The sequence below is a fragment of the Amaranthus tricolor genome, chromosome 7, assembly GCF_026212465.1.
Source record: "Amaranthus tricolor cultivar Red isolate AtriRed21 chromosome 7, ASM2621246v1, whole genome shotgun sequence".
Taxonomy (NCBI): Eukaryota; Viridiplantae; Streptophyta; class Magnoliopsida; order Caryophyllales; family Amaranthaceae; genus Amaranthus; species Amaranthus tricolor.
In genome coordinates this window covers 12,365,684-12,388,639 of record NC_080053.1, presented here as the reverse complement: position 1 = coordinate 12,388,639, position 22,956 = coordinate 12,365,684, and the positions used below count along the sequence as shown (strand labels likewise).

The 22,956-nt window shown below is 33.1% G+C and overlaps 1 protein-coding gene across 1 annotated transcript in view; it reads right to left on the bottom strand.

Annotated features, from left to right (window-relative positions):
- LOC130818759 (probable vacuolar amino acid transporter YPQ1) overlaps positions 1-14,633 on the bottom strand; it is a 15,018-nt gene extending 385 nt beyond the window's left edge. The window contains exons 1-12 of the mRNA XM_057684956.1: positions 14,343-14,633; positions 11,276-11,318; positions 10,489-10,515; positions 10,313-10,405; positions 8,857-9,050; positions 8,169-8,331; positions 7,979-8,080; positions 7,332-7,445; positions 1,704-1,724; positions 1,554-1,612; positions 501-591; positions 151-252 (exon numbers count right to left, since the gene is read on the bottom strand). Coding sequence (XP_057540939.1) covers positions 166-252; positions 501-591; positions 1,554-1,612; positions 1,704-1,724; positions 7,332-7,445; positions 7,979-8,080; positions 8,169-8,331; positions 8,857-9,050; positions 10,313-10,405; positions 10,489-10,515; positions 11,276-11,318; positions 14,343-14,557 — 1,209 coding nt within the window. The 5' untranslated portion in view covers positions 14,558-14,633 and the 3' untranslated portion in view covers positions 151-165. The remainder of the gene's footprint in view (positions 1-150; positions 253-500; positions 592-1,553; positions 1,613-1,703; positions 1,725-7,331; positions 7,446-7,978; positions 8,081-8,168; positions 8,332-8,856; positions 9,051-10,312; positions 10,406-10,488; positions 10,516-11,275; positions 11,319-14,342) is intronic.
- Positions 14,634-22,956: the final 8,323 nt, after the last annotated feature.

The following is a 22,956-nucleotide window of genomic DNA, read 5'->3' as shown; positions in this document are numbered from 1 at the left end:
AAGACAAATTAGTGCGATCGATCTTCAACCCTGTAAATTACTTCGAATAGAGTTTGAAAGAGTGGAATTAGGTATTCACGAGTGAAAAAAAAAAAACGCATTTGAAAATAGTTTAATTCCTACGAGAACGACATGCTAAACAAGACATACCTGAGGAAAATGATATTAAACCAATGTTGGATGTGTATCCCCATGCTTAGTCACACGATGATGTGATTGCCGATATTGAAAATATATAAACTGAAGTAGTATCTAAACAGATAATTAAGGACTCGAACATAAAGATTACTCAAATTGACAATTCATATTAAAGAGACGGGATCATGGGATTGTCTCACGTGATGAGCTTTCCCATCATCCCTAGCAAGGTTCGGGTACTAAGTACCACAAGATGAGAACACATACTAGAATCTAACACGAACAGACTCAATACTCTTGATTCTCGAACGACATAAGGGAAAGTAATGTTTATTTAAAAGAATATTAAATGGTAAGGATACAAATGAATCAAGAATCGAGCAACCTCCTGCATCCACCAGCCATGGCAAATTTGGAAATATCTTCGACCAATCCAAGCTATTAACCAGTATGCTGCATGAAAATATTTATGCATAAAAATGTATATCTCGAGTCTTCCATCATTTCACACAAAGTAGTCCACACAGTTAGGGGTGCGCATAATAATGCGATTTGGAATACCCGGTTTAGAAAACCGGATATTTTAGTCGGTGTTTAACAATCAAAAACTTCAGATCGGGCATACGGTTTTTAAAACTAGATATTCAAATCAGATCCTGCTCAGCGGGTATACAGTTTTCAAACCACACAACTAACCTAAGAAAGTTTGTTGTTTGTCAGCCTTTTTACATCTCAGAATAGACCGCTTTAAAATTTTATTGCTAACAACCTTTCCATTTCCCGGAAGTAAATGCAACAAAAATCTTACATCTCAGAATCAGATCCTGCTAGCATTCTTATCCAATCGCAAAAATTTTCGTGAAAATTATAAAATCTTTCCTGTCAGAAACCTTAAAGTGTACAAGCCCCATGTATATTCTTCCCTCATACAACATACTCCCTCGTCTCCTTGTTTTTTCCCCCATATACTATTTTAGTTTGTCCCACTAAGTTTACCCCATTACTATTTATGGACATGACCCTACCTATATTACGCCATTAAAACCTACAATCTAATTCTATTTTCTACTGTAAAATCTACAATTACCCCCACTAAAGGACATGACCCCACCTACAACACCCCACTAATATACTGGCTTTTCTTATTTATCTTAATCTTTGTGACATTCTTCTAAGGAGCAACTGCATAACCTTGGTGGGAAATAGCCGCTAATTAAAACATCTAACAAGGTGAACTATCCGACTTCAGTAAACTATCTTTAGGTTGGTTAACTTAAATTATAATCTTAATTGTTAGACTTGGACTACGACATTCCATTACTCTAATGTCATTAAGTGGATATCTAAACAACTTTACCCATGTAATAATTGTAGAATGAATAAAAAACCAAAGCTAATTCTTCTTATGAAAATACCTGGCTACATATGTAGTATTTCCCAACAGTGCGAACATGAACATAAGCGGATTTAGCCCCTGTATCACATAGTCAGCAACAACAAGGTAACTCGAAACAATCATCATATTTTCTGCACAAGATGAGACTAAGACCGCAATGCACCCTTACCTCTACATTTCCCCGTTTAATCTGCAAGTTAAAGGAAGCAAATATTAACATGAGAAAAATACTCAAAAAAGCAATTTTGAAGATTCAAAAAATTGTGATTTATTACAATGGCAAAATCTCAAACGTCATATGAGATTATATACATAAATAGAAATAAATCAACATGAGAGACAATCGGTAACAAAGATTGCACGACATTGAATCCGTTGTAATACTAATCTACAACTAACGAAATCAATTCCAATTATCAATCACATATGTTCTCCTCTATCTATATTCCTCACTATTATCGTATTTTCCTACAAATCTCAAGTCTTCATATCAATTTTCAATGTTAACCAAATCATTTTGCGGCTAACCTTTTCCTCTTCTAAACGCTTCAAAATTTCAACCTTTTACTTTTCTATGTAGTACACTGTCTAGTCATCTTTGCATATGGTAAAACCAATGTAAATGATTTTATCATTATATTTTCGATATACTCTTTCCTATGTCTTCATTTTGAATTTTATTTTTTAGGGCATAAACATTCATCTATCTTAATTCTTAACATATACATCTTAGCTACCCTCCTTTCTTACAATTATCTCTTGTAAAAGCCCAAATAATTGACCCATATAAGACACACACCTCCACCACATTATATTCAAGTGGCTGATGGAGTTGGTATATTCATAAAATTTTTCGATGTCAAAACGTACTTAGAATTTTATTTTTATAGTGAGAAAATAACTTACGTAAAGAATTATTCAAATAAAGGCACCTTGAGTCGAATTCTAAGAAAAGCTAAGGGTTTCAACCTTAAGACTTACATTATTTTGGGTTAAAATTGTGGGTTTTGACAAAAATAACTAGTCAAACCAAGAATTGAACAAAAAAAGCGCGAATTTGAGCCATATTCCCTATGACTTAAATAGAAGTGATTAATTCGAGTCAAAATAAAACTCAATGGCTAAAAATTTGACCTCAAAATTCCATTACAAAAACAAATCCACACCTACGATAAAAGTCTTACAATGTAAAATTTCAAAGAATTAACTGGCAACTTAAATATATTAACTACAAATTTTCCTTGAAGAATATTGTAGGTTTATCGATGCACTAGAATTAAAGTCAAGAATGGAAACTAAGTACAAGCATAACACCACAAGATTCAGCTATATATAGCTCCATGTTTTCGTGTATGACATGAGTCCAGAGTGGGACTCGTCAATCCCTAAAAATTTTCAACCCGTCCGAAATTCGGGATTTGTGCATGAACACAACATAGTTTATATCTTTACGTACAAATTTAGTATTATGAATCAATAATCATTATTTATTGATTACCGAGAAGAAAATAAAGGTCAGGCAAACGATCATATGGGGTAGACTTAAAGAGGATATGGTGGCAACCTTGTCAAACAAGATCAAGACGTCGGGCTACCCAAGTATATCAAACGATGCAAATCAAATGTGGGCGACCATGGCGGAAACCATTCGAAAGGTGGCAAAGGAGACATTAGGGGTGTCGACGAGAAAACCAAAGGTGTACAAAGAGTCAGTGGTGGAACGAAGAAGTGCAAAAGAAGATAAAGGAAAAAAACAGGAGATTCAAGGAGCTTATGGCTTGCACGGAAAAAAACAGGAGAAGTATATTTTTAAGTTGGCAAAAGCAATATTTAGGCAGAAAAAGTACTTAGGGACAGTGAAGTTCATTAAGGATGAAGGTGGACGAATATTCCTTAGACAGGAGGACATCAAAATGAGATGACAATCAATATTTTTATCAACTGCTTAATGAGACTAGGGGTCTAAAGGAGGAAATTCGACAAACATTGGACATTCACGGCGGAAGTAGGAGAAGCTCTCAAAAAAATGGGAGGATCAAAGGCAGTTGGACCTGATGACATTCTGATTGAGGTGTGGAGGGGTTTAGGAGAGGAGGGAATTCATTGGCTTACGAACCTCTTTAATGTCATCTTGAGGTCTAGTAAGATGCCAGAAGAATGGAGGGTTAGCACACTTATCCCACTGTTCAAAAACAAGGGTGATGCACAAGTATGTGGGAACTATAGAGGGATCAAACTTCTAAGCCACACTATGAAGTTGTGGGAAAGAGTGATTGAGAAAAGAATTAGACGAGAGACGGTAACTAGGGAGACCAATTCGGATTCATGCCGGGAAGATCAACCACCGAGACACTTCATCTTTTGAGGAGACTGATGGAAAAGTATAGGGAGCGAAAGAAGGATTTATATCTGGTATTCATTGACTTGGAGAAAGCATACGATAGCATACCACGAAGCATCGTTTGAGATCGCCTCAAGAATAGAGGTATTTCATGAATGTACATTGAGGTAATACAGGACATGTATGACAGTGTCGACTAACATACATACACCGGTGGGTATGACAAAGTCTTTCCCAATGAAAGTGGGACTGCATCAGTGATCAGCACTAAGTCTTTTCATTTTTACGTCATTATGGAGTAAATCTCTAAATCCATCTGGGAGATCATACCATGGAGCATGCTTTTCGCCAACGATACAATTTTGGTCGCAGAAACCAAGGAGGAGGCTAATAGTAAATTGGAAGAGTGGAGGGTAGCCTTGGAGGGTAAGGGGTTGCGCATAAGCCGTATGAAGACAGAATACTTGCGACGCAATTTCAGTAGGACAAAATCAATAGGGGAGCCAGAGGTGACCATAAGGGGAGAAGTTGTTGCATGTGCGTCCAAGTTCAAATATTTGAAATCGATGATTCAGAGTAGTGGGGAGATTGATGGAGGCGTTACTAATCGGATACAAGCGGGTTGGCTTAAGTGGCGAGCAACAACCGGGGTGCTTTGTGATAAAAAGTTCTCGAGGAGATTAAAATGTAAATTTTACCGCGTTGCAATTAGACCGGTGTTGTTGCATGGGACAAAATGTTGGCCCCTAAAGAAGGTTTTTGAACAGAGGGTGGAAGTAGCAGAAATGCGTATGCTGAGGTGGATGTGTGGTAATACTATGATGGATAGGATAAGAAATCAGGAGTTCAGGGAGGAGTTAGGGGTTGCACCTATCTCCGCAAAGATGCGGGAGAACAGGTTGAAATGGTTTGGGCATGTGCAGAGAAAGACCTATGACACCCCAGTAAGAAGGATCGAATGCATTATAGTGGAGGGCAAGAGAACTCAAGGAGGACCTAGGAGAACGTGGGAGGAACTGATTAAAAGTGACCTGCATGAACTTCACCTCTCCAAGGACCTAACCAGGGATAGGGGCAATTGGCAGCGCCTTATCCACGTCTTAGATTACTAAATCCGTTCCTTTTACCCATCGTTTATTATTGTTCGTTGCCTTTGATTATCGCTCTTTACCTCCTCTACTTTTATCTTTATTTTTAGTTATCTGTACGTATTCTATTTATTCTATTTGTAAGTTGCAGGTTTCTCTATCTTTGAAGACCTTACTCGAGCCGAGGGACTTTTTGACCGCACTCTCCTCTATGGGTATGAGCTGCCGTCTTTCTTCCCTCCCCAAACCTTGACCACAGTTTCCTATGAGCAGGATACAATGGATATGATGATGATGATGAATCATTATTTATTTTTCTAGAAAAAAAGAAAAGAATTTTAATTTTAGTATTATAATTTATTGTTTTGTTACTTTAAAATAGAACAAGTCAAACAATAGCAAGCGTTACTTCTCACTTTACATAAAAGTACAAGGTAAGAGACAAATTTACCAAGGTAGTCTGCCCGTGACCATGTTGTATCGTGTCGACATTTGTACACATATTAAAAGAGACCCGTATATTTGCAACGATTCGATACTGTATTTTTAATACGAGGGAAGTTATCTTAATATAAAAAGTCTTCTCTTTTTTTGAATTACATGGTAGGCTGAGGGAAGGAAGATGACTAGGTATGAATCAAACTTAAGACCTACCTGTGGAAAGTGACACATGCTCTAATTTGAGACAAGATTGGATTCTCTAAGTCTTATAGTTAGTTGCGACTTGTGAGTGTAATATTACGTAAAATATGATCTGAAAGAGGATGATTCGGACCCCAACAATGGTAGAAAACAATGTAGAAGATGAGTGAAAAACTGAACATAAACAAGAGACACAACAATGTGTTTATGAGGTATCTATAAATACCTCCCCCTCAAATAAAGTATCTTATCATTAATATAAACTCAATTACACTAATGACTCAACTTACAATAGCCAAGAGCTCACTCTTAACCCATAAAGATTTCACCTTTAATGGTGAAACTTCACAAATGGCACTAATACAAAGAAAACACTCTAATGGCCAATGTCCTAGCTTCTCTAATGTATTTGTCTCTCCTCTTACTTCTAGTGATGTTCTAAAGCTCTCTTATATAGCCTAGAACATATTAGAAGCCCTAAACACAAGTGGGTTTAAACCCCAAACAAATCGGCACAAAAAACAGAAACCACAAATAATTCCCACTGTAGCTTGCTCGACCAGTCAAGCACACTCACAGAAGCTGCTGGTTTCCTCCATTTGAATCGCTCGATCGAGCCACGGCAACTTCACCGGTTGAGCGGCCTTCGATCAGTGTTGCTGTCTTGACTTGGTCATGTTCCTTGATCATTAAGCATTCTCCTCGACCCATGCCACGATCAAGACATTCCATCCCTCGCACCATACTCATGTTCTTCGTCATACCCTCATCACGGCACCCCGAAGACCCTCCGCATGAGGGTGATTTGGCGCTTGCTCTAACATGATCCTTTTTTTTTTTTTGGAGATTACAGGTATGTTGAGGCAAGAAGAGGGCTTGGTGAGAATCGAACTAGGACCTTGCCTGGGAAGACGATATTTGCTCCAACTAAGACAAGACCCCCGATTATCAACATAAAAAGTCCTCTCTTGGTTATTTAATGAGTACGTAATCCACATTTGAGATAGTTTTAGTTATTTTAACAGAATTGGTAAAAAAAATCAATAGCAAATAGTTTTGTTCTTGATACCCCACCCATTTTTTCCTAGTGCCGACCAGTTCTTTGTACTTTCCTAATTCTGCATTAGTTTACATTATTGAAAACTGTAAAGCACATGTGCACACGGAGTGGAAATTTGCAAAGTGCAAGTCGGAGAGGTGTGATGAACTCTTAAGTTGTATCTTTCTTTAAAACGACTAACATAATCTCTCTATTTTAAACAAGTTTTTGGTCTAAAATCATCATAGTTACGCACCAATGATTCTATGAACTGGTATTTGTAACACACTTAAATTTTAAAGCTTACGAGTTATAAAATACAGATTTTACTCCCCGCATCAACGCTCACATATCCCAAGAAAACAGCGGAAATGTACTATTCTTAAAAGTATGTTATGGTGAAATAAAAATTAATTAATATATCAGTCCTGGTTAAACGAGGAATTCAAAAAAACAGGAGATGGCAGGAAAATGTGAGATCATCCGTAAAGATACACTAAAGCCCATGCATACTGTAAGAAAGAGCATTTATTATGCCTAGCTATGCCTAGATATCGTATAGAATTTTCCGAACGTAGCACAATCAATCCGCAATTTGGTACAAAAATAGGTAAACTAAAAGTATTCAAGTACATAAAACCGATAATAAAGATATAAATCATGCAGAACTCTAGTGTGAAAACTTACATTTAAGCAAATTTGTGGAAGCCGTCCACCCATGTAAATTGCAGCCATAGCCCAACCCAAATTTGTACCTAAGTTCCCACTTCCACCAGAGTTGATCTTTTGCTCACCATTGAACTGAAATTCCACAAGCATTTATATCAGAATCTAACATAATACTTTACCTAATCCAACTGAAATCGTCAAACATGATCTTTTTTCTTCCCACTACGGTTGCAGGAAAAAAAATCAGACGAGTTCAGATAAGGGGACTCACAACTGAAATAAACAAATCAAATGCTTGTCAATTTCAGCTTTTCAAGGTGTCTAGTTCACCCTATCAGCGGGTTTTATTCACTTAAAGAAAAGAAGTAAATAGTAACACATAATTTATCGTATTTCCAAGATTGACAACTTCAGTTAGACATAGAGCATAGAATGTTAAATTTCTCTTCTTCTCGTACTGATGTGAATATCTGATTCTGCTATTGCTACTTGCCATTACTAGTCTAAAAGCAACGACGCAGATGCAAAAACACGAGAAAATTGTAGATGAAAATTTATTTATATTTGAGACTATGACCATAAATTGCGAATTAATATGGTCAATATCAAAAATTAAAACAACTAACATATTCAAGAAAAAAAATAATATTAGCGTAATATCTGACCTGCAAAAGCTTTCTGTTTGATATTTCCACAGCCAAACTTCGCGCTGTATTTCTGGTACTGGAAATATTCATGATCCCAACGATGAAAGTTGTAGCCGGCACCTAAAGAGCAAAAAAGGTTGACATAAATCTCAAGTAAACATTAGGTGCTCCTAACAAAAGCAACCAAGAATAGATTCCTGAAGCTCACAATACACAAAAGGTTTTTCGTTTTTGATAAATGCACTGGTCTAGTTGGCAAGGATCCACCAAGCAAAGGCTCTTCGACATCCTCAACGTTCAGTGTGGAAGCTTTCCATGAAGAAACAAAAGATCTTGTTGGAGTATGACTTGTTGTTAAAGATCTAGCTGACCTGAAAGATAATTTGGGAAAAATATTTACATGAATAAACTTCAAAAAAATATATTTGACAGCACCATCTTTTTCAACTAAATAGTTGTGCACGTTATGGTAAGAAAAGGAATAAGTACAAAAACTAATTTTATCAGCTCTATACTTGCAATAATAACCATAATCGATAACGGGCTTGTTGTTTCTATTCATCCATCCATGAAAGATTATTGCACGCTAAGGTCCAATAAACGGCAATGTTGAACTTGCTATGAATCAACTATTAGTTCTAACATTGTCGTTTATTGGTAACTATTGGTAACTTGCTATGAATCATGGATGGTAACATCTATGAATAAGCCTACTAGCAAGTCCAATAAACGGCAATGTTAGAACTTGCTATGAATCAACTTTGGAATGTATTAAGTGAAGCATAACCTATGTGCCACTTGCTCAAGGAACCAACTAGAATCAGCTTTGGAGAATAAAGTTTTTAAACGCAGAAAACAAGTAAAGAAATTCCTCAAAAAGTAGATAAAATAATTACGTGTAGAAGGAATCTTGTCCAGCAGAACGACTGCGTGGAATGGCTGGAAGCGGAATCGGTGAAGTCATAACACTACCACTCTCAAAGACACCAGACATTAGTCTGTGCCCGGAACTGCCATTCATCAGTTTTTCATCACCAGAGTTTTGATGTACACTATCTCCTGCCACCTCCAACTGATTAGGCTTTGTGGTCTACAATGAGGAAAAATATTAAGCGAAAGATAGTATATACTAATTTTAAAAAATGAAAGCAGTTGAAAGATTAGTAGGAAGATACATTAATGGACAATATGATATGAAAGAATATTGCGTCAAGGTAAAGGGTACTATCATTATAGTTAAAGGTAACAATAGCTCGCAAAAAACCTAGTCAGTGGAGAAGAAATGACTGATTGTTTTTAATGCATTTGAGTTGGTGTTCGACTCTCAAAGCAAGTAGCTGTCACAGCTAGGTTTTCATCTTGCTTGTAATAGCAAGGTTATCCTTAATCTACAAAATTTCAAATTTTAATCGATACCTATTATATCTTTCGCGTCACTATTCCTAGTCAATGAGCAAAATATTAGCATCATCGCAATCGCATGTTAAAGGTTTATGAGTGTTTGACCTTTTCACTTTTCCACTTAAACAAATTTTTTATTTTATTTTTTGAGTAATAAGATAAAAAACAATGTATAGTTAAGAATGTGGTCAAATTAAATATGTCTAATACTTATATATAAATTTGTTCACAATTCTTAAACAATTTCAAAAAGACAAATAATGGGGAGAGAACATATATCTTTCAACAAATATCAAGGGAGAAGATAGAGAAATACTCTATCTTTTTAATAAATAATATGGATATCTTTTTGAATATCTTTATGACAAATAACATCTATAAAGGGTCAAATTGAAAAAAAAAATTATTAAATAATAAGTTACAGTTTATTGGAGAAGTAAATAAGAGGCTATAAATGGTAGCTTTTCCTTTTACACCCTCGAGAAGTTACTTTTGACTTCTTTAGATATTTATTTCAACTTCTAAAAAAGGGGGCGTTTAGCCTAATTTTTTAAATCTTCGTTGGAAAAACATTTTCAAAAGCCAGGCCAAACAAATACTTAATAGTTTAATAATACTGCTTTTGCCCCCACACTATTATGCACACCTTGCTCCTATTTTAAAATAAAGTTGGAAACAAAGAATATAGAGTAATTTGGATATGTATAGTGTATATCACATTTTGAGTCAATAAAACAAAAGAGTAATTGTATTTTGATTAACTCTCAATACCATGTAAGATCAGACTTAACCAAAACGGACCCGTTTACATGTATCCACAAGCCAATCTTCTACGAAGGTACTAAAAATAAATAAAGTGGTATCAACAACTCAAAGAATTCACAACCTTATGACATTTCTTAATACGCAAAAATGAACACACACACACACACATGATGCAAATGAACCAACCTTGCTAAATTGTTTGTTGGATTTCAATCGATGATAGATGTGACCATAATATACAGACTGCAGTGTAAGAGTCAACGTAGTCACGGTGTATAACTGCAATTGACATACTGGTGAGTTAGCTCCACAAAGACAGAATTTAAAGACAAAATTAAAAGATCAGTTGGAAAATTTCTTACCACAGCCATATAAAATTGCGTTGGAAGCTGCACAATATCAAGTTAACCATCACTAAATATGATATCGTTGACAATATGGTCAGCAGATCACATAAAACAAGTACAAACAGAAGCCATGATATCCAGATTGGAACAACGCAGCAACATACACCAAGAAAAGACAGCATTCCGCATGAGATTTATACCTCCCAGTGAAGCTGTTAACAGATTGTTGAGCCCCTCTCATATATAACAAATAAGATAGATGGAGGACAAAAATACATTTAATGCTTTGTCGGCCACATGACTAAACCTTTATTTAAATTCAAATCAAGAGGCAGAAGGCAGGAATCAGGGCTAATGAAATCCTTGGAGACGGGATTTGTCTAAAACTTAGTGGAATTGTTATCAGAGCAACGCCTTTTAATCCATGTTGGCTAGAATTCCGCAACTTGCTCAGATAATAGTATTTGAAAAAAAATTGAATCTTCTCAATTTTTTCAGTGTATAAGTTTTGTTTACCATTTTTCATTCACAAGGGAAATTAATTATTTGAGTCTCCATAGCAAAAAAAATGAAAACAAAAGTTGCAAATGAAATTAAATCTGAATTCTGATTGACGAATACTAAAACAAAATCTGAACGAATATTGATCACACTTTACCTTTCTCAACCACGAGGAACATTCAAGAAAAAATTCATTGAAGTTATTAGATAGCAAAGAACAAAGAGCATAAAAGACACACAATAAAGCATGTTTAAGAATGAGAAACACAATATTAGAATAGCAAATGAATTAGGAACTCACAGTGGCTGGTTCAAGCCAGCAACCAAACATGTTGAAAAAGTCCCTGCAAATAGAAGAAAAAACATAATAATGTGACATTGGCGCCATGATAAACACATCCATTTGAGACAAAAAGTTGACCCACATCTTTATCTACCAAAATTACAAGTTTTGCAGTATTACCCTTTTACTTCCATCTACAATGCCCAAACATCACAAAATTCAAGCCAAATAAGTTTGATAGGATAAGACTCATTACATATATAGTCCAATCTTGAAAAACTACTCTTGTGAGAGACCGTCTCTCGGTGAGACGACCTGAAAACAAAAAGCTTATATGCTAATGATTTGTATTAATTGAGCTATTCAACCTATGTACGAGACGTATGTCACGGTGATACCATCTCATACAAAAATTTGCGAATCTTGAATACTTAAGGGCTTCCGATTTCTCGATTAGTAAAATTGTAATATTGGTAACTTCTCTCAGTTTATGAATTGACTCATGCATCATCAGAACTCATTAATCAATTATATTTTAGACACTCTAAGCTACATATCTAACTACAATTTACTGAAATTCACTCGAGCAATGTACAAATAAGCAACTCCAGTGAGATAAGTTTAACAGGCGGTCTCTTGAGAGACCGTCTATACTATAGACGTCCCTCAAGACAGCCCAGCCCACAATCCCAAGTTTCTATTTTTAGAAACTGAAATTAAAAAAGATAAATAAATAACACAGTAACTGCTGTCAGAATGCAGAATCACGCGTGTGTTTTGAGGTGCATTGGAATATGAAAAGGTTTCATCATAACTGCCTATTCCCTTTTAGTATAATGGTTACCCCTTTAGTATTATATCCCTAATATAGCAAATTTTCTGGCGCAGCAGTTCGCAGTTGAGAAGCCCTAACAATTGCCAGAAATTCTTGCTGCAAGGACACCTGTACAATTACAAGTGGTCGATGACAGGAAGCGGAAGAGACCGATTAAGCATGTAGCACAAAGGCCTACTCCAACACAGGCTGCTCCCAAGAGACCGTCAAAGTATGTGCCAAGGAAGAAGACAAAGTGATTGTGCGTTAAACATTACCGTATCAAAATTGGAGTCGAAACAGCTGTTTTTTTGAAAGCTTGTAACACTATCAACACTATTCTTTGGGTATTTTTTGGAGAATTTGTGAAATCATTTGAAATCTGATCTTTATCATACTCTATCAGATTTGGTATTATATCAATGTCTGATTGTTTTTATGATACTATGCACTTAATATTAGTTATTTGTTTAGCTATATTACTAATTTAGTGTCCTTAAAACATATGTGTAATTATAATTGGATGTCTCCTTAAAATCAACAGTTATATGTATTTACATCAGGATTTGGAATTATGATACTTTATTTTTGGATATATAAATGTCAATATTTGGATATGCAATGGTAGTTGCTTGGAGTATTCTAAGTAAATTACGTAGCTGTTCAAATTGTTTAAGAGCATTCAAATTACCAATTATGTATAAGCAAAACCCCAAAAATAATATAATGTAATACCAAAATAACTTTTATTGCATGACATCTAACATTTTCGGTTTGACATACCTTGAAGCATATAAGTGCCATCATTTCTATTCGAATAAGTAATGTCGAATTCCGTCATTAATTCCTCCATTATTACAAGAGTTTCGAACTTCAAAACAAGGTTTTAGAGCAGTGGTGAGGATGGAAGTCGAAATTTGAGTGTCTTCATGTTCAAGACTGCCATTCAGTTTCTTCATGGGAATAGGCAATTATGATGAAACCTTTTCACATTCCAATGCACCTCAAAACACACGCGTGATTCTGCATTCTGACAGCAGTTACAGTTTTAATTTTTTTTTTTTTTTTAATTTCAGTTTCCAAAAATAGAAACTTGGGATTGTGGGCTGGGCTGTCTTGAGGGACGTCTATAGTATAGAAGGTCTCTCAAGAGACCGCCTATTTCGTTTATTTTTCACCATTTGTATCTGTCTATTGTATAGACGGTCTATACTAAGAATTTATGAAATTTTAAAGCTAAGATAGAATCTTCCCCCTCTTAAATCCTCATTGAACTTTGTCTCAGTGCATCTTCAGATATTATAGAAATATTTATTCTCTTTACCCCAATTGAGAGGGTATAAAGTAAAAGGATCAACATTGAAAAGTATGAAAGTTCATATAGTGATTCCAATAGTTGCAACATATTCCCTTTGTAGATTTCCTTGCTGCTTTTCTAAGTATTTGTCCATTGTTAGGAAAATAACTACTCCATCTCTTTTATGTTAAATTAGATATATGGAAACATACACAGAACAAGAATATTCATATTTGTTCCAACTCATATAATTTTTCATGGGTACCAAATTACCGTCACATTTGAATACATCTATAGGGTGAACTAAGGCCCTATTGATCAAAACTAACTATTATTACTTATTGAAACTGATTTTTAACGATGGTAAATGATCTTTACCGATTGATTTTTGCTGATTAAAAATGATTCTTACCTATTAAAATTGATTTTTTAATTAAATTTTTAAAGGGAACCAAAAAGGGTCTAATAATATGACAACTACATCTAGATAGAAAAGAAAATCAAGGGCCTAAACATTTACCAAAATAAAGAGGAGGGGCATTACCAACTATCCATCTTTTATCATGAAAAGACACTTTTTTTATCTAAAAGCAGAAATCCATGTGCAACACACAACTAGCATCATACATAGTATATGAATAAGACAAACCCTGTAATTCACCAAGTACAAAGCACATTCTAGTCCCATCTACCCACATGCACAAACATAGTATATACTAACTATGTCCATCAAGTTTGTTACCTATCATTATCACCCTCTGAAATTGAAAACTTGAATGTTGCAAACTCACAATAATCAGACTCAAACAATCATAAAAGTAAATAACCCTTCAATGCAAACAAATTTTAAGAAAATTTTTTTAAAAAAACGTAGCTTCCAGAAACGCCATACTCTATTACCCATGAATAAAACAGTAATATTTTGTTGAATGAATTAATTAAAAAAAAAAAAAAGAAAGCCAAAAGGTACATACCCAACAATCCAAGTAAGTAAGAAAGCAAAAGAGAGGCCTTCAGTAGATTTATTCTTAAAATTAGTGTGAATTTGAGGGACTTCAGCAAGTGCCCAACTGACGACGCTAATCATACCCAAGGCTAAAGAAAGACCATCTTTGGAAGAACATAAACAATACCCAAAATAGTTACTTGCCCAAGTGGCGCAATGCGCAGGGCAAGCCACTTCTGCCATTAGAGGGAAAGTGAGAATTGCTGTGTTTTTCAGAGGAAAGGGTTCACAAACTGATACACTTCTGAGCGGTGGACAATACTTTAGGTTTAGTATTACTATTAGGAAGTATATATAGTTACGGTGCTGGTATTGTATGAGACCGTCTCACCATCGGACGTATTTATATAGTTAACTTATTATTTTAATTAATTATTTTAAGATCGTAAGTGATCGTTTTAAAATTATAAGTAATCACTTTTAATGTTATAAGTGAGCACTTTAAAACAAAAAATGTATATTGGACCAGTCGGCCAGCCCAATAGAGATGGTCTCATTGTGAGACCGTCTCATTTAAGAATTAGTGATTTTTATATTATATCACCAATTTGAAACCGTGATTAGATGGCCCATATAATTAATTTATTTTTTTCAATTGACTGACAGCTAGTCTCTTTAGAGATCGTCTCTTTGAGAGATGTCTCTCAAGCCCAGCCCATTAAAACTTAATGCCTATTTACCGTATCCTTAATATCTAATCACAATATCTTAAATGCCAACTTACATCATTTTTAATGCCTAATTATAACATTTTAAAAAAAATATATATTGGACCTGCCCAATTAAAAATAGTCTCTCAAAAAAAGTCTCACACAAGAATTTGTGATTGACTAATAGTTAGGTTTTTAATTTCTCTATTTTAATGCCTAGAATTAATGTTATATATTTATTTTTTTAATTATATATTTTTTATTTTTTAATTATAAAATAGACTATTTATATAGATCTGTCTACTAGAATACCAACTCTTCTTGTCTAGGACACTTAAAAGAATTATCACCTCATGTCTATTGTAAACTCTAAAATCTTAATTTAAAAAAGATTATTTGCAAACAAACACCTTTTAAAACACCTTTTAAAACCCATTTTTTGTAAAGAAACACCTTTCATAATTTTTTTTGTAAAAAAACATCTTTTAAGAGACTTTTTAAAAAAAAAACACCTTAAATCAGTTTCCGGTGACTTTTGTCAACTTTCCGGCGTTGACTTTTATTTTTATTTTTATTATTATTTAAAAAAAATTAAAAATAAATAAATAATAATAATAATAATAATAATAATAATAATAATAATAATAATAATAACAAAAATAAAAAAAATAATAATTATTTTTAAAATTTAAAAAAAAAAAATTATTATTTTTTTTTATTATTATTTTTTTATTTTTCCTTTTTTTTGTTTTTATTTTATTTTTAATTTTTATTATTATTATTATTATTTTTTAATTTTAATTTTATTATTATTATTATTATTATTAATATTATTTTTTTATTATTATTATTATTATTATTATTATTATTATTATTATTATTATTATTATTATTATTATTATTATTATTATTATTATTATTATTATTATTATTATTATTATTATTATTGTTATTTTATATTTTTTATACTTTTTACTTTATTATTATTGATAATTTTTTTAAAATTATTTTAAAATTTTTTTTCATTTTTGTTTTTATTTTTATTTTTTTATTATTAATATTAATTTTTTTTTTAATTTTAATTTTTATTATTATTTTAAAAGAAATTTTTTTTAAAAAAATTAATAATAATAATAATAATAATAATAATAATAATAATAATAATAATAATAATAATAAAAACAAAAATAAAAAAATAATAATAATAAAAATTAAAAATAAATAAAAATAAAAACAAAAGGAAAAATAAAAAAATAATAATAAAAAAAATAATAAAAATTTTTTTTTTTAAATTTTAAAAAAAATTATTATTTTTTAAATTTTTGTTTTTATTTTTATTATTATTATTATTATTATTATTATTATTATTATTATTAATTTTTTTTTTTTTTTAAATAATAATAAAAATAAAATTTTTTTAAAAATAATAATATTAACAATAAAAATAAAAATAAAAATAAAAACAAAAGTCAACGCCGGAAAGTTGACAAATGGCATAGTCAACGCCAGAAAGTTGACAAAAGTCACTGGAAACTGATTTAAGGTGTTTTTTTTAAAAAGTCTATTAAAAGGTGTTTTTTTTACAAAAAAAATTATAAAAGGTGTTTCTTTACAAAAAAGTGGTTTTAAAAGGTGTTTCTTTACAAATTTCTTTTTAAAAAATTCAATTCATTTTTATAAGGTTATTCACCTTTTTACAAAGAGTAAATGTTTGTCCACTTTAAATGAACACTTAATACATACATTTTTTTTTTTTCTAATATTGCCTTAATTACTTCTTTATATTAAGTATTTTTTTTAAGGACTTCTTTATATTAACTAATTAAAGTGTCCTTATCAAATTTTAAAACATTTGAAATGACATTTTTTATTAAAATAAAGTTTAAATTTTTTTTATACAAGGAAATAATACTAAAAAATGAAATTTATTCCATAGTGGACAAAATTATTACACACTATCTCTTTAAAAAATTCACCTTTTTCTTTTAAAATTTATTTCATATTGGACAAAAAAGTTTTCGAAAATGGTGAATCTCATTTAAGACCGCCAGATACGACCAGCCAACCCATTAGTTTTTTAAAAAATTTTTACCAACCAACTTATAGCTAGCCTAAAAACACCCATTTAAAGCTTAAATTACTCATTTAAGGTTTAAAACTCCTATTCCAAACCTTAACATTCTTCCTGCAAAGACTTAATTTATTTTTAACTAACTATTTCAACTATTAAACTGTCAATTTTAAGGCTTAATCTCTATGCCAATTCCTAGCATTAACCTTAATAAAGACCCAATTAGTAATTTATTTTATTTATTTTATTTTTTTAAATATATAAATTTTTTTCAAGCCAAATTTGAGACTTATGGTTGCCCCATGACTGCTTTCTCAGCTAAGAGGGGTCTACAACAAGGTGACCCTATGTCCCCTCTCCTTTTTGTCCTAGGTATGGAATATTGTCTAGAATTCTGAACCATGCAAGAGCAGAAGGTCTTTTCAAGTTTCATCCAAGGTGTAAAACCATCAAATTACATCATTTATATTTTGCTGATGAACGTATATTTTTTTGCAAAGTTGAGGTTCCTTCTATGCAGACTTTAGCTTCTTGCCCCATTTCTTAGAGTCCTCTGGCTGCTAATTCGAGTAAATCTGCAGTATATGTTGATGGTGCTTGTACCATCATCGCACAAGGGATTACTGAAATACTTCACTTCCCTCTAGGCTCCTTATATTACTTTCAAATACCTGGGTGTGCCTTTATCTCCAAAGCGCATAACAAGTGTTGATTATGATATATTAGTTGACAAGGTGACTAGTGGAATTCGCTCATGGAACTCAAAGCATCTCTCTTATGCTGGGCATCTTCAATTAGTCAATTCTGTTTTGATGAGTATCTCCTCCTATTGGTGCCAAATCTTTATTCTTCCTAAGTACGTGATCAAGCAGATCAACTTGGTTTGTCGATCCTGCCTTTAGCGTGGCACTGAGGAAAGCATGAAGCCTGGTAATGTAAGCTGGTCCAAAATCTACACTCCCAAGAAAGAGGGTGGCTTAGGAATCAAAAACTTAGAGCTGTGGAATACTGCTGTAATTGGTAAATTGGCGTGGCATATCTATATTATGCAGGAGTCTCTTTGGGTTAAATTGGTTCATGGGGTGTACACTGAAGGTGGTAACTGGTTAGTTTACAACTCACCTCCAACAATTAGGTGGACTATGAGGAAAATATGTCAGGTTAAAGAGAAACTCAAGCAATGGGTATCCCAAGACACGTACTGTATTGGAAGGGTCTACAAAGCTAACTCTTGCCCTCAACCAAGAGTCTGGTGGGATAAGATTGTATCACATAGATCCTCAGCCCCTAAAGCACAATTTGTCTTATGGCTTGCAATGAGAAATAAGTTGAAGACAAAATCTAGACTTATGAGCATAGGGGTGACTCAAGATAATCTATGCCCAATCTATGGCTTGGTCCCTGAAACAGTGGAGCATCTACTGTCTAAGTGCACCTATAGTGCTAATTGTCTCCTCCTACTTCAGAATTGGCTGAATGTGAAGATTCCTATGAGAAACATTTGGAAATATAGAAGATGAAATGTTTTCAAGCTGAGAAAGCAGGTCATTATTGCTGCTCTATCATGTCTTGCATACAATATCTGGAAAGCTCGCAATGAAGCGTTTTGGCTGAACAAAGGTCCTACTGTTGCTCACACCCTACAGAGTATTAAACAGAAAATCTGAAATCGTCTTCTAGTCCTACTACTTAAGGGGAATATAATGGATACTAACTGGATCCATAGTTTATGAGCCTTGGCTTTGTATTTTATATTTTGATCTTATTTAAGTCTTGTTTTGCTTGTGTCTCTTGAGCTCCTTCCTTTCTTTAGGCACATGAAGAGTGGTGGAAGAGAAACCCTTCCTCAAAGGTGGGCTCTTCTTTCCATGCTGATGCAAATTAGTTTGATTGGTTGCTCTAATTGTTTGTATAATTTTGTTTGATCATTTAAAAATTTCATTTTTCAAAAAAAAAAATATTACCAACCAGCATCACTATATTATTTTCAATACAATAATATCTCATATTAATAAAAATCAATTTTTATTAGTATGTATGTTTATCGCTTAATGGACAAGTATAAAATAGCGAAAGTAAACATATAATAGTAATATGTTTCTACATTCTAATGATAAATTGGAACTTATTAAATATTAAATACTTTTATAGTTTTCAAATTAAAACGATTTATTTCTATTTAAAAAATTACATAAAAACTTAATTTTATAAATGATTAGTAAGTTCTATTAAAAAAAATTATTAAATCGTGCTTTACACGAGAATTTATATAATACCCCCTCCTATTCACTATTATTGTCTTATTTGATTTTTTTCATGTTTGTCAATGCACATAGTTAATCACAAATATTTGAAATACATTGATGTTAATATATTTTACATTGAGACGAATCAAACAAGATCTCACTTGACTGTGTTTCAACTTATAAATTGAGAATAAAATACAAATTAAGAATGATCGATAAATAATATCAAAAAACTAAATGACACAATAATAGTGAGTCAGGAAGTAAACTTGATGATGAAGGAAAATAAAAATTCAAAAGCTTATCTAATTATCATTTGTAATTGGGTTAATGGGAGATACTAAATTTCGCTACCCCTTTTCATTTTATCGCCATCCCTCGAAATTACGAAATTGTCCCTGACGTTTAAAAAATTACAAAATTACCACTAGACTTAAAACTTAAATAACAAATGTATATCACATTTAATAACACTATTAACACTTTAATCCCGAAGATTTGTCTATATATATCGAATACTCAGACGCGTTCTTGTATGAAGTACGAATTCAAACACGGTACTATCTCTCTAAAAACGTTGTTCGATTTTAAACAAGTTGTTACTTGTAATCGATTAACTATGGCTAACGAAAGCGATTATGAATCGGATCCGGTATGTAAATTTTTCGATTTGAATCGTTGGAAATGTGTTTTAAAAAAAAAAAGAATCGCATCAAATTGGGCGACTGAACCATGGTTCAGTCGCACAAAACTGGGCGACTGGACCATGGTCCAGTCGCCCAGTTTTTTGCGATTCTTTTTGTTTTTAATTTTTTTATTTACATTATTATTTTTTTATTTGTTGTTATTGTTATTAATTTTATTTGTAGTAATTTTATTATTATTATTATTATTATTATTATTATTATTATTATTGTTGTTATTATTATTATTATTATTATTATTATTATTATTATTATTATTATTATTATTATTATTATTATTAATTTTTTTAGTATTAGTTTTATTAATTTTTGTTATTATTATTATTATTATTATTTATATTTTCATTATTAATGTAATTAATTTATATTATTTTTATTTCAAATTTGCAGGAGTTTGAAAACTTCGGAGACAACGTACATTACTCCGGTAGCTTAATTACAGATAGGGAATTTATTTCCATAGATGAGTTACATAGTTGGGCCGATGCGATAGCAATAACAATTGGTTTTCAATTTACACGTACTTCTTTTAAAAAAAAAGAAGGACGTTCTAGAGTTAGTGTGTATTTAAGATGTCACCGCTATGGTAATATTAGGGGTGATGTACATAATTTAGATAATACTGCCCGACCTGGTTCTAAAAGTAGAAGTTGCGGGTGTAAATTTTTGATTGTAGCAAGTAGTCGTAAACCAAGAGAAAGACCTTGGACGGTAAGGGTGTGTCCTGGTGAAAAAGGAAAACATAACCACCCGTTCTTAGTGTACAGAGATGGTCATGTAAGGGCGAATAGGATCAATGTAGATATTCGGGAGCACATACGACAGCCTAGTGCAATTGAAATGCAACCGACCTCTATTATGACTTCTATTAGAGAAAATTTTCCTGGTATTTTTACTAGCATGAATCAGATATATAATATTAGGTTAGAGCTGTTCATTGGCGGGCTACCCGCCAGACCCGGTCCGCCCGGCTCGAAAAACGGGCGGGCATGGACAACGTTTTTTTAAAAAAATTTAAGTTTGGACGGGTAATACCCGCCCGCCAAGATAAATGGGCGGGTAGCGACACAAAAAAATACCCGCGGTATACCCGCCCGCCCGCTTAGTTTAATATATATTAAATTTTTAATAATCAATTATATTAAGTTACCCAAAAGAAAAAATACTTTTTGTTATTCTTTATTATTAAAAGTTGAATATATTTTAAATATTATTATTATTATTATTATTATTATTATTATTATTATTATATGGGTACTCTCTCAAGGTACATCGAATATGTTTAATTATGGTGAGCCATGTTTAGAAATATATTTACCTATTGATGAATGATTTCCCATTCATATTTTTTTCCATCTTTGTATTTGTATTTTTTTAGTGCTTTGAAGATAAAGCTTTATGATAATCATTTTGTGACACTGTATTTTTCTATGTATCAGTTCACAATGTAGCATGCTGGTAATTCTTGGCTTTCTGCAACATATTAAGGTGTCGTAGGCTCAACCGAGCACAAAGTCATGTTTGCCCAAGCTTTTTCTCCGTGAATTTCCAAAAAAGTGCATAGATACTGGCTCGATCGAGCGATATAGTTTGACCACTCGATCGAGCGATATAGTTTGACCAATTCGAACGGACACTCTGAAAATTAGAAGAAGATGAAGAGGAGGATGAAGATGACGATTGTGTTACCATTGACTAAGTTTTTTGAAACTTTTTATGTATTTTTATATACATGTAATTCGAGTATTTTGAGACTTTTTACGTATTTGGAGTATTTTGGACGATGTATTGTATTTTAATTATTATCAAAACCCAACTTTATATTTTGTATTATATTTTTGATATTTATGTAATAAATACCCGCCTACCCGCGGGTCCCGCCCGCTTTAAAAATGGGCGGGTAGCGACAAAAAATTATGCCCTCAAATGCGGGCGCGGTTTTGTATATTTGTGCCCGCGGGTAGATTTTATAGCAAATATCCGGTCCGCTACCCGCCCAAGCCCGCCCATGAACAGCTCTATATTAGGTAATCAATAAGGATAGAAGAGATGGAGGGTAGGACTCCCCTTCAACACTGTCTTTATATGGCCACAGAACTTAATTACGTGGTTTGGACAGACTTGGATAGCAAAGGGGAATTGAGCAGACTATTAGTTGCAAATCCTACCTCTATCCAAATGATATGTATGTGGCCGTATGTTGTGCTGATAGATACAACGTACAAAACGAACAAACAAAAGTGGCCACTATTTGAAGTGATCGGAATGACGCCAACCAATCACAACTTCTTGGTTGCGTTCTGTTTGATGCGAGATGAGGCGGTTGTGTCGTATTCTTGGGTGTTGCAGGAATTGAGAGATATTTTCGGCACTGCTCAGACTCCTAGCGTCATTGTAACCGATCGAGACGAAGGTTTATCTGCAGCTATTCGTGACGTCTTCCCAGGTAAAAAGGTTTTGTTGTTTAATTAATGTCGTTCTATCTATTGAATATGTCTTAATTACGTTCAATGTTGTGTTTAATGTAGATGTACGGCATTTGTTATGCATTTGGCATATTGCATACGACGTTGAGAACATGGTGGACAAGTTGTGTGGCGGGAAAAAAAATCAACAAGGGCAAATATTCAGGCAGGGTAGATGGAACCCCTTGGTTGAAAGTTCTACAATCGGGGAATTTGAACAGAGATGGCAAGCGATCGTGACTACGTGGTCGGTTAGGAACAAAAAGGTCGTTTGGTATCTGGCTGGAACATGGATTCCACTTAGAGAGAATTTTGTGCGTGTGTGGACGAATGATTGTTTGCACATGGGTAACCAGACTACCAGCAGAGTTGAAAGCCAACACTCGTCTTTCAAGTATTACCTTGGTAGCGGTAATAGTTCATTTGATACCCTTTTTAAAAGGGCA